The sequence below is a fragment of the Ambystoma mexicanum genome, chromosome 1p, assembly GCF_040938575.1.
Source record: "Ambystoma mexicanum isolate Mex_15411 chromosome 1p, UKY_AmexF1_1, whole genome shotgun sequence".
In the NCBI taxonomy this organism is placed as follows: Eukaryota; Metazoa; Chordata; class Amphibia; order Caudata; family Ambystomatidae; genus Ambystoma; species Ambystoma mexicanum.
This window is the reverse complement of record NC_090921.1, coordinates 1059214579-1059231241: the sequence shown is the minus strand read 5'-3', so window position 1 is coordinate 1059231241 and position 16663 is coordinate 1059214579. Positions and strand designations below refer to the sequence as shown.

General features: G+C 47.0%; 1 protein-coding gene across 2 annotated transcripts in view; it reads right to left on the bottom strand.

Annotated features, from left to right (window-relative positions):
* Window positions 1-320: 320 nt before the first annotated feature.
* Window positions 321-16663, bottom strand: part of TMEM170A (transmembrane protein 170A) — a 173292-nt gene continuing 156949 nt past the window's right edge. The window contains exon 2 of one of the 2 annotated variants that reach the window (XM_069604510.1): window positions 321-2110. In XM_069604510.1, coding sequence (XP_069460611.1) covers window positions 1980-2110 — 131 coding nt within the window. In that variant the 3' untranslated portion in view covers window positions 321-1979. The remainder of the gene's footprint in view (window positions 2111-16663) is intronic. The other variant, XM_069604508.1, reaches the window with a different exon arrangement.

Genomic DNA, 16663 nt, shown 5'->3' with positions numbered 1-16663 from the left:
ACGAATGATATTCTGAGAACATTTGGGTGCTTTTGAGGACTATGATTCAGCTCAGAATATTGTCATTGTTTGAGATTATGTGAATGTATAACTATTTTTGTTTCTAATGATTTCCACGCTATGAGTTAATAGTGTGGGTGCAATATTTGAATGCTCTTTTTGGTAAAATTGTCTAACTTACATATAAAAATAATGTATCTGTCTATAAACTGTTTTGTCCCAGCTTTGTGGTGCTTCTCTGTAGACAAGCAGATAGACAGATGCTTCATATACCTTGTTCATCATATGAATAGCTTATGAACACAGTGAAGGCTTGTGGCATTGTAATTTAATCAATAGTGGGGTCTCTCGTGACTTAAGACTTCTCCTGGCTGGGGTTGGATGGGGTTCACGAGATACTTAAAATAACCTTGGGGACTTGGTTTTCCCCATCAGGAGTGCAGCATAGGGCTATCAGCTGGCAACAGCTGGTGTGTGTCTGGTGTTTCATGTTTTAGGAATCTCGAGTGGCCTCGAGAATCTCCCTGCTGCACCTGAAATTGTGTATGAACTACCTGAATTTGAATAACCATATTCCAGCGAAATTACCTTAATATACACATCTCGACACCTTTGTGCCTTCCACCATATACTTTGTTCTGATGCCTCTGGTTCTTTTCATCTGCTGTCAAGTGGGTCCCAAAACATATATTGAAAGTGGAGCCATGCACAGAAGATTAGCTTGATTACATAAAAGAACAATAGATTAGGTGGGGTTAAATAGATGCATTAGGTTGTATAGAAGAAATATGACTGGTTATATAAATGCATAAACATTCGAACGATTACATACACAGCTATATAACAGATTGATGGATTTGATTTCAACAGTTACAAAAATACCTAAGATATTTGATTAGAAAGACTGAATACAGAAAAATTAAACAGCTCAATGAGATATCATAAATAACACATTTGATACAATCAATTGCATACAATACCTACATAGAGTTGGAAACAATATATACGCAGAGATTCCACAAAGTGAAGATTAAGGCACTATGGAATCACCGGATATGTTTGCAGTTAAGCAAATAAAAGAGCTTCCACACATAGAAGCACAAAAGCTCTTCTGTAATACTTTAGAACTAGGAGGTTTCTGCTGCAAGCAGTGGACTTGATGGACAAGTCTAGTTTCCTTGTGAATATTGGCCAATGCACTTGAAAACCTGTCAACCATGCCTTTCGCCTTCAAAGCCAATTCTCTGATAAATAAAAGAGTAAACACATTTTCATCGACCGCTGTCTGAGCACCAGCTCTACAAAGTGTTGGCTAATTGGCAATAAGACCAGCAAAAGGTAATTTGCCACACCTAAGTAGGTAAGCCGTTGAAAAGAAAATGCATCTTTCCACATTCACTTCTGACTATTTTGATATTTGGGCACATCCACAAGCGAATAAGAAAATCCAGTCCATGAATCATTCAAAAGGGGTTTCATGAAAATCTCACAACCAGGTGGCATGCCCAACCAATATCAGAAGCGCCCAATATCAATGTGATGTGGTAGCATCAAGGAGTCCAAGGATTGAATGAGAATGACAACTTATCCTACACCATCCCTTCACAGAAGAGGTGGAGGGGAAGGAGAAGTCAAATGAAAGTCCAAAAGAGGCACATTGGTGTTGACATGGAGACCTCCTCTTACCTAGTTTCTGGACTAACCATGTTCACTACTTGGTCTGTCTTCACTCATAAAACAAACAGCAGCATACATGTGCAATATAGAATGTTAAACAGAAACTTTGGTTCTTCGGGTAAAGATGTTAATTTCTGCAGTGGCACAAGGATAAGGTTCCAGGCTAATTAAGGCCACCAGTCAATGCCTGAAACATAAACATCACAGTTATGCAGTCTTCCATCCTGCAAAGTGAATGGTTGCCATAGGTTCTTTCATTGGTATTCACAATTCACCTTGATGGCAGTATTGCCAGAGCACCCTTAGAGTGTCGCTAAAATCCTCATATAGGAAATCACAACAACGCAAAACGTCTGTCCTATGCCCAGCGTGAGGGCCTCGAGGGAGCTCATCTCTTTCCCAGCAGCTCTGTAAACACCAGCGATGGCTGCACCTGTTGAGAGAACACACGAGCACTTAGTTTCTACAAGAGCCATGTGAAACAGGAAAAGAATCCAATTATCACTGGTGATTTTTCAACATGGACAATGAGCAATACAATGCCAGATTATGCAACACAAGTCTGCCCGCTCCAAGAGAAGTTGATGTTGAAACTTCTGAAACATTTTGCACAAACTCAGGCAAAGCCGTTTAAGAGGGCAATTGTACGGGGGCATGCAGAGAAAATACACGAAGTCTAGAAAGTTTCCTGACTAATTTAAATATCTTACTGCTTTAAAACCTTAACTCTTTGTGTTGTCTGTTTTGTCTGAGATGCAAGTGGAAGACCATCACCAAACCCTTTATCACACCCCTCCAATCCACATAGGACAATATAATTCCCGGAAACGTAAATATCTGTAAGAATTACAGCATCCCCAACATAGCAAACACAAAAACATTGATACGTTTCAGGAAGTACACATTAATTTTATTGTTTAAAGTACAGACCTAGCTTGGGAGCAGCGGAGCACTGTACAGAGTGTGGTTAACCGACATTTGGGCTGGCATCTTTTGACGTTAGCACAGTACTAGGAGGTCTGTGCGCCCATTGGAATCAGTCCTTGGTAAGGTGTTGTTGAAAGCACCATGTTTGGAGAGATTTGCAAAACTGGAGAATTGTGGGGGCATTCCGAGCCAACACTGGGATCGTGTTCCAGAGGGTGGGTGCATGACAAGAGAAGGATTGTTTGCAGGTTCTCTCTTTGCGGATGCAATGTGATTCAAGCCGGTTGGTCAATTTGCTGCACGAGGAGCATGTGCCACCAGATATGTGGAGCTTAGCCGCCAGGTATGCTGGTGTGCTACTTGTGACTGCTTTGTAGATGATACATGCAGTCTTGAACAGTATCCTGGCTTGGAGTGGAAGCCAATGTAGGTTGCGTAGGATGGGGGTAATTCAGTCAAATTTCCGTGCTCCCGTAACAACATGTGCTTCAGCGTGGTGGACTGCTTTTAAGGGAGCCAAGTGAGCAGCTGGGAGACCATTTCCCCCCATCGATGTGCAAGACCACAAGGGTCTGCACTAAAAGTCCTGCAGCGGGATGAAGGGTTTGCGATTCTGAGCCAGGCTATGTGGACTTTCTTAACTGTGTGTTTCTGGAAGGACAGGCTGCATTCAATGGTGAAGTTTAAGGATTTTGCTAAGTCTGAGTGTTGTGGATCAAATACTTTAAGGCACATATCAATGAGCCACCATTGTTGGACAAGTTGTTTTCTTAGTGGGCAGACCAATGAGGACGAATTCCGTCTTGGATGGGTTTAGTTAGAGATAGGCAGTCGGCATCCGGGACTGGATGTTGGCTAGATAATCGCAGAGACGAATGATGTCCTACACGCTCTTTACTCTCATGTACACGAGAATCGTCTGCATATTGGTGGATGGCTATATTGAGATCTTTCTGGAGCGTGCCCAGAAGCTCCATGTAAAAGATAAAAAGGATTGTTGAGGAGGCCAGCAGGGGGCGCGCGGATTCAGGCAGCTTAAGCATGTCGCACTGTACAGAAGTCAGCAGGCGCAAAAGCAAAACTGCTTCCCCCCAAGTGAGGAGAGGCCTGTGCTGCTGGGAGCAGAGCACACAGCAATGCGGAGGAGCCCCGGGACCTTTGAAGTGTCTGGCGAGAAGCTGGTGTTGGGTCCCAGAGCACGCCCGACCCCCTCTGCTGTAAAGGACACAGTCCTGTGGGCTAGTGTAAGGAGGGAATAAGGAGCCCGGCTAGCCTGGGTTGGTCCTGGAAAGAGGCCAGTGATTGAAGGGGTGAGGGACCAGGTCAGTGGCAACCCGGGAGGCCAAGGGGCCACTGAGTGGATTGGTCCCCTGGACTTTGAGGCTGTGACAATTGAGGTGTAAAGTCCACAGGATCGGCGTCAGACCCTCAGTGGAGGACTGAAAGGGTGTGCGCCTTTTCCCCGAGGCCGGAAACTAAGGTGTGGGACCCCCCACCCAGGTTGCGGCCTGGGGCGTATGCCCATCACTTGTATAGGGTCAGCAGTTGGGCGCGTGGGCCTGGCACTCAGACTGGGGCCAGAAAGGTTGCTTGGGGCCCCGCGTAGGCTGTCTGGGATCCACTGCTTTGTGGGCTCAAGGGGCTCCAGAGCAAGAACAGGGGGAGATGAGAGGTCCAGGTTGAAGTCAGGGGGGGGGGGTACAGGCACCACACCATCTGCTATCCCCGGTGCCCCCCCAGGTAAGGAACATCATTGGAGGAGACCTAGGTGCTTCTCGAAGTGAGTGTTGGGAACCTCCAGTTGCGGTGCGGCAGGGGGTACCCACTGAGGCTGTGCAGAGTGGATTTCGGATTGAGGGCCCATCCCCCCTATGGAATGGAAGACAAAGCTGGAGCAATTCAAATTCCCATGGAGGCAGGGATCAGAGAGTGACACCTCGAATAAGATCATGCTGGAGGTAGGTAGGGGATGACCCTGTGTCCACGAAGAGAGACATAGCCTCACTCCTGGAAGAGATCAGGGGATGAGGCGGATATTGGCAGAAAAGTGGATAAAAATCAACGGCAGAATCGGCAAAATGGACGAGAGGCTGCATGCAGTCGAGAATAATCAATCCTCCCTTGAAACACTTGAGACTCAGATGGGTATGAGGTTGGCGGAGCTGGAGAGAAGGGAGGGGGAAATGGCTCTTAAAATGGACGACTTTGAAAACCGAGAGAGGAGAAATAACCTGCGATTTTTGGGAATCCCAGAGAAAGAAGGAGAATCGGAAATGGACCTGCGGAGAATCATCCATGACACGGCGAAAGTTCTGTTTGGGGATGAAGATATTGATTAACCTAAAATTGACAGGGTGCACAGAGCAGGTTGGTCGGGCAGGGGGCTGATATCGGTCCTCGCTCGCTTCCACATCTACCCAGACAAACAGAAGATTCTGGAAAGAGCAAGGGGGCAGGGGCGCAGTGGTGTTGGGCAATGCGAAAATCACGATTTTTCAGGATCTGTCCTCGCTCACGCTGATGAAGAGGTGTCTATGTCCTACCCCCCCACTAGTGAAATGGCTGAATGAAAAGGGGGTGAGATACAGATGGGGCTTCCCCTTCTCCATATCCTTTGAGGTCAATGCCTATAACTATAAACTGGTAACAGAGGATTATACACAGCGGGTCAGGGGGGAATTGATGTGAGAGGGGGAGTTGCCAACGGAAGGAGAATTGAAGGGCCGTGAGGACAGCCAATGGCGTATAAAAGTGACAAAAAGGCGCAAAGTGCCCGGTTCGCGGAAATTCAGGAAGTTGAACTCTCCTCCGGTTGGGCCTTCCTGACTTTGATACCGTGCCACCTCCCTGGGGGAGGAGGACAGTGGTAAGGGCATTCCCGAGGTTCTTGGTTTTTTTTCTTGTTCACTATGGTTGGAGTGAGGGGCGGGGGGCTGTTGCGAAAAGGGTGTAGATTTGGGCGGAAGGTATTGGGGGTGGGGGGTAACCGACCCAGGGGAAGATGCAGTGGCTGGACCTGGGGGCAAGTATTCCTTGAAAGGAGAAACAGCACAGAGGGGTGCGAAGGAAGGTAGGGGGGAAATTGATGCGGTGGAATGGGGATGTAGGGGGGCTCATATGTGTGTGGTTTTCTGCGAGAGGACCCGGGTCCTATTGTTGGCCCGGTGTTCGTCCAGTGATGTTAAATGGAGGGGTCTAGGTGTGGGGATAACGCGGGAGAGGGTAGGAGAGGGGTAAGGGAAGTGTTGGGAGGGGGAAGAGTTTACAGAGACTTTGCAGGTTCCAGGGAGAAATTGTCTTGAATATAAGGCGGTCAGCCCAGACGAATAAGCTTCAGTATGATAATGGCAGACCAGTATAGAGGGAACGGTCTGAGGATATGTATGCTTAATGTCCATGGATTGAATTCACCAACTAAGAGGCCTTTGGCGAGTGTTTCGCAGACAGGATATGAATATTCTCTTCCTTCAGGAAACGTGGTTCTCCAAAGGCGAGGAAAGAAAGATTCCCTGTGGGCTCGTGGGGCAGGTCTACTGGGGCTCGGGGAAGGCGAGAAAAGGAGACATGGGCATCCTGATTCATAAGAGATTGAGAATGGAAGTAACAAAGTTGTGGAGAGGGGCGGAGGGGAGGGCAATATTTCTGACAGGCTCTTTGAGTGGGGCCCGAGTTACGCTGGTGGCACTATACGCCCCCAATCAAGACCAGCTGCATTTTCTAAAGCCCATGTTGGAAAGGGCATCTGATTCTGGGAGGGGACCTCTATGTGGGCAAATGCACAGCTGGACCAGGGGGTCGGTTGCCATGGGGCCCATTTCGCAGGGGTTAGGGGGAGTTTGCAGACGTTCCTTGACTCACACGGACTGCAGGATGTGAGGTGTTTTTTCCCCCCCCATCTACAGGAAAAGGGATTTACTTTTTATTCAGTGCCTCATGGGACCTATACCCACACAGACTACCTTTGTATATACAGGGATCTCTTGAAGTCACGAGGCAAGCTGACATCCACACGATTGCATGGTCCGATCACAATATGGTGTCCCTGGATTTGGCATGGACGGATCTGGCCTCGAATGGTTCTAGGTGAAGGTGTAATGAGTCCCTCTGGAAGGATCCAGTGTGTAGGGAGGAATTGCAGGAGGTGATATGGGAGTATTTTCGTCCAAACAACACAGGGGAAGTGGATCAGGCCATGGGTTTGGGATGCGGGAAAGAGGCGACTTGGCGGGGGCCATTGATCAGAGAAGGGGCCCGCAAGAAGAGAGAGAGGACATTGTTAGAGAATAGGCTGCGGAAAGAGAAGAAGGGAGAATACACGGTTCGGAGGGGGTGCATAGGTAGAGGTAGCAAGGGATAAAAAGGGAGGAACTTTGGCTTCTGGAGGAGGGAAGGATAACGCAGAAACTTCAGTTCCTGAAGCAGAAATACTATGAGAAAGGGGACAAGGCGGATGCCCTTCTGCCTGCAAGACTGCATGGCCAGTGGGCTGATAGGTGGGTACCGGAAGTGGAGGGGCCAGGGGGTGCCTTAGATACATCAACGGGGTGAATAGGGGGGACGTTTGCAGGTTTCTTTGAAAATCTATATAAGGGTAGGGACCGGCCGGACCGAGTGGGGATTGAGGCCTACCTAGAAGAAGTGTTACCATCGCTGACCCCTGAGAAAGCCTCGAAAATGGATACCCCCATTGTGGGAGACGAGATCTTTCAGGCAATTCGTAAATTACAATTGGGGAAGGCACTTGGTGAGGACAGGTATCCCGCTGGATTCTATAAGATGTTTGCAGGCTCCCTGGTCCCTCACTTAGTTAAGTTGTTTAATAACATCCTGAATACTGGGCGGGCCCCCAAAACATTTGTACAGGCTCTCATTTTGGTGATACACAAAGAGGGTAGAGACTCACGGGCATGCAGTTCCTATCGCCCAATCTCACTGCTCAATGTGGATGCAAAATTATTCACGCGGGTCCTGGTCTCAAGACTTGAAGATCATATGCTGTGGTTGTTGCACTCCTACAAGGTTGGTTTTTATAAAAGGGGAGGCAAGAAGCGGACATGATGCGGGAATCCCTACACTTAATTGAAGAGGCCCAAGGCAGAGGGGGCTCGGGGGGCACTACGCTTCTTTCTGTCGATGCTGAAAAAATATTTGATAGAGTGGATTGGGAGTTTTTGGGGGTGGTCTTAGTGAAGTTTGGGATAGGGGCCAAGTTTCTGCCAAGTATTATGGCGCTTTATTATGCGCCGAAGGCCTGCATAGCAGTCAATGGGAAATTCTCACATTGGTTTGGGAAGGGGTACGCGGCAGGGCTGTCCCCTTTCGCCGATCCTCTTCGCCCACTCAATGGAGCCTCTAGCCCAGAGCTTGAGGCAGGACCCCGGAGTGGTAGGGATTCTCGTGGGGTGGGGGGGCAAGGGTGGAATACAAACTGGGGCTATATGCGGACGATATCTTGCTACACCTCAGAAACCCCATGTCCTCGGTCCCAGCAGTGGTGGAAATTGTGGAGAAATAAGGAGCCCTTTCGGGCTCTAAAATTAACAAAGGAAAGTGCATCTCATTTCCCCTGGACAGATTGGGGGACAACGGGCTGCAGAGTCGGGCCATGCCGGGGATGATGGTTGATGGAGATCAGTTACGTTATCTGGGCATAAACCTCCTGAAAGAAAGGGAGGGGCTTATATGAAGCAAATATCCCACCTCTCCTCGACAAGCTAATCAGACACTTGGAGAAACGCACAGTTGGGGGCGACTAAATACTATAAAGTTGAACTTTCTCCCCAGTATTATGTATCTGTTCCAGATGCTCCCAATTCAAATGCTGGACTCCAAGTTCCGTGAGGTTCTGTGTCCTGAGATTCTTGTGGCAGGGGAAAAAGTCCAGGGTGGCATATGAAACCTTACTGCTCCCAAAGGAGAGGGGTGGAGTATGATTCCCAGACATATATTTATACTACAAGGCAGTGCAGCTTAGGGTCCTTATTCCACATTTAAGGGACCAGAGGGACCGCTAATGGGTAGCGCTGGACAATTTCCATCTTCAACCGGCTACGGTGGGGGAATGGATATGGGCGCTGAAGAAGTTTCTCCCGAGAAGGATTAAAGAACACCCCATCTTAGGCGTTATTTGCAATATTTGGCAAAAGGGCCCAGACATGAAGGATGTTCTGGCGTGGCCCTCCCCGTGAGTTATCTTTGGGCCCTAGGAGATAGGGAGCAGATCCCGAATCTGGACAGGTTTCAGTCATGATTTGAGGTGGGTCTGGAAAGGGTGGGGCAACTGTGTAGGGACGATCAGTTTATTACGTTGGTGGACTTGGAGGAGGCATTTGGAAACTGTCAGTGCTCTCGTATCTTCAGTTGAAGGGGGTGGTCACGGCCGAGTCCTAGAGTGATCTGGTACAGAGGGAGCTGACCCGCTTCGAGAAAGTTTTAGACTCAACAGGGGATATGAAAGGGCTGATTTCCTCCATGAATAGGGCATTAGTGGAGGTGGGGAAGGGGAACACGGAGAAGCTTCGGACCAAGTGGCAAGGGGATTTGGGTCTGGAGGTGGATGAAATGTCATGGCGGAAAATGTGCTGCAGGGCATATAGAGTTTCAATCGCATCACAGTACAAACTTCACACGATTAAACTACTCCACAGATAGCAGCATGACCCAGATGTACCCCCGGGTGAGCCCTCTCTGCTGGCATGAATGGGGGGAAAGGGCAGATTACTGGCATATGTGGTGGGCTGTGTGAGAGTCCAGAGATTCTGGGATGAGGTGCTGGGCTGGATCAAAGAGCTGGACTGAGTCCACAGAACAAAGTCACCTCTACTGGTCTTATTTGGTTTGGAAGGAGGTGAGGGGGATTATAGCAGTCTGCCGCAACTCATGCATTTCTTGCTGTTGGCGGGTAGAGTGCGTTTAGCAATGCATTGGAAGAGGATGCACCCGAACAAGAAGGAATGGATAAACACGGGGAAGAATATATATGTGATTACGGCGGCCATACACAGCAGGGGCAGGAATATTGAAAGGGAAGAATTCCGAACTAGATATATGCCTGTTGGGGGAGGATGGGGTACAGGAGAGCGAGAGATGTGAAGGACACTGATTGGAGAGTGGCATGATGTGGAGAGGTGTGCCCACCCTGGAATGAGCATGAAATGGACGGTCAGGTATAAATAGGATTGAGAGGGTTAATAAGGTCTTCAGGTGGCCCAGACGGGGCTGACCTTAATACCGGTGATTCGACTTGGATTGGGTGTTCGTGTTATCAGTTGGGTGCTGGGACGAAACAGCCGTTGGGTGTGATTATGGCCCATTGTTAAGTGACTTTGTGACTGGTCTATTGTTGGGTAACTGTTTTATTTGGCTGTAATAATGGCTTAATAATCTTGAATCTTAATAAAGTTGAAGAAAAGAAAAGGATTGTTGAGAGGATGGCGCATTGGGGGACTACGCAATAGACCGTGAGCCGGTTAGAATGCAACAAGTTCATCTGGACAGCCTGGTATGTGCCTAAGAGGTAGGAGGTAACCCAACTCAGGAGCAATGCAGATAATCTCATCAAGGAGGGAGAGAAGGATGCGGTGGTCGACTGAATGCAGCCGAGAGGTCAAGGAGGACGAAGAGGCATGAGTCGCCCTTATTCATGATTTGGAGAGCATCATCCACCATCTGGATGGTGGCTGTCTCAAAGCTACACTTGCCGCAGAACTCTTACTGATAGTCATTTAGGAGGTGCAGTTGTTTGATTGTGGCGAGTAGTTGTGTCGCAACAACTTTTTCCAAGATTTTGCCAATAAACGGGAGGTTCTTAATGGGCCTGTAGTTGGTCAGGTCGTCTGGATCTAGGGTTGGTTTTTTCAAAAGAGGTTGCATCAGACCAGTCTTGAGGATGTCTGGGAATTATCCTTCGGGGAGGGAGGCATTGATGATGCTGAGGAGTGCATTAAGCGCAGGGCCCGTAAATTGTTTAATGATGGAGACCGGAATTATATCGGACTAATAAGTAGGTTTGAGGGAGGCAATCATTTTTAGGAGATTCGGGGGAAAAGAGAGGAGAGAATTCAGTACAGAAGGGCATTGTGCGTGCCGGGATGCAGTTATGCGAATGCTGTCAGAGGTTGATTCAATGGTCTCTCGGATTTTGTTTATTTTTTCAATAGAAAATGTGATTATTCTGTCACATTTTTCCAGAGTTGCTGGTACCTCGGGGATGGGTGAGGGTTTGGTACAATGCTTTACTACTTCAAAGAGGGCTTTGCACATAGTAGAGGCTGCCACAATGGTGGAGTAGTAAGCCGCTTTGGCCTCGGTAATCGGAATCCTCCGGTTTGCGCAGAGAGATGCGAGGTTGAGGAGGTCTCCAGAGTTCTAGTATTTGCACCACAGTTTCTCTAGGGCTCTGATTGAGTGTTTGTTGGAGGCTAGCTACGGGGGGTGCCATAAGGTGGATGGTTTGGTTTTTAGCCCGGCTACATTTTAGGGGGGCCCGAGTGTCCACCAGTTTCATAGCAGATTTCAAGGCCGGAGGTATTCCCTGTGTGGGGGCAGAGAGGGGAGTCTACAAAGTTAGCTTCTAGCTCACTGACCAGGAAGGTTTTGAATGAGCTGCATTGAGTGAGGGGGCGTTTAGCCTGAACTTTGTGAGCTGTAGTTGAGTGACTGATAATGGGATGGCGGTGTGGTCAGACCAGTCAAGTGGTATAGGGTCTGTACATGTGATCCAGGTGGATGATGTGAAGACTAAGTCTAGGGTGATGCCTTTGTTTTGCGTGGGGAGAGAACAATTTGCTTAAGGTCCATGAAAGTGGGCTTTGAGTGTGGGTGCTAGCCTGTGATTCAGGGAGGTTAAGATCACAGAGAAAGACATTATTACAATGTGCTAAGTTGGCAGAGGAGAGCAAGTTGGAGATGTCTGCAATGAAAGATGTACCTGTGAGGTACCTGTGAGGTAGGTCTGTAGATGAGGTCGATGGTGATGGATTCCTTGTGTGATAGAGGGAACCAGTAGGCAAGTGATTCAAATGAGCTTGTTCTTGGAGTATGAATGACGGAGCATGGCCTGTGGATGACTGCCACTCCAACTTTTGCCCTTCCTGGCAGGTCGGCATGTTGGATGCAGTAGCCTTAGGGTAGGAGGATGGGGTAAACCATGTTTCATTGATGAACAGAGCATCAAGGTTTTTGTACGAGATGAGGTCAGCGATCTCTGCAGCGTGAGTGACTGCTGAGCGGGCATAAATCAACATGAGAGGGCGTGTGCATTGGATGGGGGCAAAGGAAATATTGATGAGGAACGCTATGGTATCTTCCCGGGGCTGCCCTGGGCACTTGGCTATTAGAACCATACCAAGAGTGGTGATGGGCTGTAGAGGGAGGAGACACATGGTTATGTCTTTTGGTGAATAGCAGTATTAGCGATTATTTTGTAGGTGAAATGCAGGATAGTGGGTCAGGCCCTTGGCCCTATCGGGCCTGAAAAGGCACAAACAGGTGAGGTCCTTGTCTTCGCCCATCCTTTGCTGAGGAAGCAGGTGATGAGGACGCCCAAGGAGGACTGATTAAATAGGTGGTGGGCGGAGCAACAGCCTACTCAATACTGTCTGCCTGGAGCTGGCCTGGAGTCCTTAAGTACAGGCTTGGGAGGATGGCAGGGCCTGGTCACATGACCAGCAGCCTACTCAATGCTGTCTGCCTAGAGTCCTTAAGTAGAGGCTTGGAAGGTGTGAAAACTGGAATACTGGAGGTGGGCAGAGCAACAGAGTGGAAGGGTCAGTTCATAGATCAATGGGCATAGAAAAATCGCACACTGAAAGATATTTGATCATCCAACACATGTGTTGAAAGCAAGATAACCACAACTCAAACACAGACATGCCGTATTGCGATAATTAACTCACAGGAGAGGTGTTCTTATAGACATGAGTGGACTGGGAACCAAAAGAGGCCGTGAATTTTTGTTTTTCAAAGAGGCCCCATTTTACAACTTGCAAGTGAAAATAGTATATAATTTGTGTGTTGCATGCACAAGTACAAAACATTCTGAGTGCTTGCAGAAAAAAAGCCCACCATAAAAAATCTCCACACTCCCTGCCTGTAGGCCAGTCCACCACTGCTCATCACTTATCCTTCACGTCTCTTCTCACAGACTTATAGGATGTCCTGGTTGCAGGAAGTTCAACAGAAATAACAAAATATATAAGAATTTCTGAGAGGGGAACCTGGTGGGAATGGTCTGATACAGGATACATCCCCTGTATATATAATGGTACCAAACAACTCAGTTGTTTACTCATACATTTGTTAGCATTGGAGATTGAGACAGATGGTGAGTAGGTTTGTTAGGAAGACTAAGGACTACTTGCACAAGAATAATTTTGGTGCATCAGTTGGTACTTTCTGTCTCTCAAGATTCTATAAAATAGTTTATATTGTTTCAATCCAAATAGGCGGTTAAGACAGATGCCTTTTTGTAGGACCATTTTAACCAAGGATATTTTTCAGGACGGTATGAATGTTACATCTGGGGCTATTACCCACAGGGTAGCAATAATTGCCTAGAGCCAGGTGTTATGAACCTGGAAACCCGACCTATGGGCCAGAGCAAAGTGAAGATGCATAAGGAGGGATAAGGGATCATAATATCCCATATTGCCTAGAGACTGGCAGCAATTATATCATTAGCACCTTGCTGCGCGGTCGAGTGCTAGGTATTGTGGGGGAAAACAATTGAAATTATGCAAAAAAAACATTAGGTTATGGGCGCTGAGCAGCAGGCCCATGGAGGTTCAGTGGCTATAATCTGTTGTCTATTATACTGCCACAGGCTGCTCTTCAGTGTGGTGGCCAGGAGAAAATGGAGGCAGCTATGTCCAGCAATAAAGGGAGTGTCACTAATGACACGAGAATCAGAAACATATCTGGGGTGAGTAGTGCATGGTCCTCTTGGTCTTTGCCACAGGCCGGCATTGAAGAAGAGGCCTATAAAACTATTCCTGCTACCTCTTTCTTCTCACTGGAGGCTGGCAGTGGAGACAAGGCAGAGGGTGAACAGCGAGTGGTGGAAGGGAACAGGGTGTCTGTTAGTGCAACCTAGAGGGATTGACAGAATATAGCCAGCCAGCAGGATCCATGGTCACACCAATGGATAATGCCTAGAATACCTAGGTCCTGATTAGCTTCCAGGATTTTACAGTTCCACTCTGGGTGCTAATGGTGATTAAAGATAGGTGAACACCAGCATTGGCACAGTACTCTAGAATGCAAGATGCCACTCTGCAAAACAGAGGTTTGAGAAGCTTTCTGAATGAATGCAACAGGTAGCAAAAGGTAATTTGCCTCTTCAAGTGGAGATACAGGACTTTAGGGAAGCAAAAGGAGTCTGAAACACACCTTTGACCTTATGAATACATGTGCATTGTTGATAAGAAAGAAGAGTCTGCAATTGTTGGCTTCGACACACACACACACACACACACACACACACACTTTGCTAATGCCCCATGGCAGAATACGTACAATGTGTTCCCATCACGACAAGCATGGGCAAGGAAATTGGTCCAATGGATGTGGCATATGTTTTTGAGCATATATCAATCGATCAGAAATGTTTTTGCACTACATCTTCCCTTCGATTTTATGACATTTACACATGCGAAACGCTCTTCTGATAATCTCCTCCATTGATCCATCACCCTAAATTCAAATGCCCTCACGGCAGTAAATCAGATCACCCACCCCTTAAGCTGACATCGACATGTTAAACCGATATGCTACGCCTCTTCTCAGGACGTCGGTGCACAGCGTAGCCAAACCTACCCTGTCAACAATGTCATAGTGTTACCAAACGCAATACCCGGAAGATCAACACACACGCACAGTAGATGTTTACTCCCTTTTCACATAAAGAAGAAAACAAAAGTACACTTTTCAAAAAATACTCCTGTCAGGAATTTACTAAGACATTATATTTCTTAACTCAACGTAAAATAAAGTTGAATACATCCAATGTAACATTCAAACTTTTAGTGCACACAATCAGTCGAACAACACAATATTTATTACAAGCCATAGTTCTAATTTTTAGTTCGACTATTACATTCCATGCAATATTTTCTGATTCCCATCATCCATGGCCAGTACTTGAATTGTGAAAGCCAAAGCTCTGTGTATTAAAATATAATTCAATTGTGTTCCATCATCTATTTTCCATCAAATCACATGGCGTTCCGTTGTGGAGAAAAAACGTTTTGTTACACATCGACAAGAACATTTTGATATACACATGTCTTCGTTGAGCAAACGCTGGCATGTTGGTTCGAATGACGGGCACCCCAAATGTGCATACTTGGGCTGGTCGATCGTCCCAGAAGCTACTAATCATTGTTCAGTTTGTGATGGCAAAATTCCAATTCTGGTTGAAGAACCCATCGACGGGCAGATGATTGCCATGACATACGCACATCTCTATGACATACATACGTCAATGTGAGAAAGGGAAAAAAATATTTTGGTACCCACTGGTAAAATAAGTGACAATTCACTAAATGTCTCTTTTTCTGTGCACATTATATTTTAATAAACAAAATGGGCTTTGTAAACTCTGGGTTGAGTTGGGGTAGAGAAAGGTGCATCAATTGGTTAATAGTTTCTTTTAGTTTAATAGAGGTTGTCTTAATGATGACCATGTTGGGTCTTGCAGAGGCTGCCCCCTTTTTTGTTTGTTCCATTGGCCTTTTCATACTTTCCTCCATCAGTGTTACTTTAGTTATAGGGCAGCTGTTGGTGACTCGTGTGTGTGTGTGTGTGTGTGTGTGTGTGTGTGTGTTACTGTTTTTTTCTTTTTCTTGGCTTTTGTGCGCAGTTCTTATGTGTATTCTCATTTGGGGGTTGTTTTTTACATCAATGCTCCTCAGTCTTATGTGCAGGGATGTCATTTCACCAAAATGCCATGAGTAGTTGAAGTGACACCACGCGACCCTTGACCTCTGATGAGATCATAGGAAGTGATGCCATTTGACCCCACCCCCAATTGACATCACGGGAAGTGATAGCATATGACCTTCAGATGCGTCTAAAACCTGTGTTTCCAGTCACACTCATATGCCCTCTCGCGTCCACTCACACTGCATCCTCCAGACAGGCACGCACCCACTCAGAACATTCAAACACACACTATTACATTCATACTCATTCACCGACCAATCACTCCCACATAAACCTTCTCTTACATCCATACTCAATGCATTTGCCACACAGGCACCCGCACACCACATTCAAACCCACACCATCACATTTCTTCTCATTCACCCACCACTCACTGACACATAGCACTTACATACATCTGACACGCACTTCACACCTGCAAAATACACATCGATTTTTTTTTTTTTAAAGCCTTCTGACCTGTTTTTCCAGCTTTGGTCCGTCACTCCAGGCCACCCTCGGCTCCACTGTGCTGCTCAGAAACAGCTGCGAGAGCTTCCTAGTTCCTTTATAGGAGCCACGAGGAAGCCAGAGGATAAGGGGTTGGAGGTGAACGTGGCATGTGACACGTCCCACATGTCACAGTCAGCTCCAACCCCTACTGCGCGCTTCATTCTCGCGCTGCAAACCCCGGGCCAGCCTTCACCCTGATGGGTGGGGCTTCCACTACGCCAGTGCTGTACATAAAGACCGTTTATGGGAACCTGCATTAGGAAATGAGCTTAAAATGCCAATTATAACATTTTGGGGGCACCATGGCATTGCTTTTTCTGTAGGCACCTGCCTAATGAAAGCCTGTTTAAGTGGCATTGACACATACTGTGTCGAAAACATCATGAAAGTGATTTTAAGTGGCTTTGGTGATAAATATTGGTACCAGCATAATAATCGAATTTTCAGGGAGAACAAGACCTCTGCCCCCTATTATGGTAGGATCCCAAAGTGAATGATTTCCATTTCCGGCACCAGCTCAGGGTCAGACAAGACAGCAATCATTTACTTACAAATGTTTGGGATGAGACCCAGAACAGACATGGCAGTGGCACTGATCTGAATAATGAATTCAGAATGTATTATT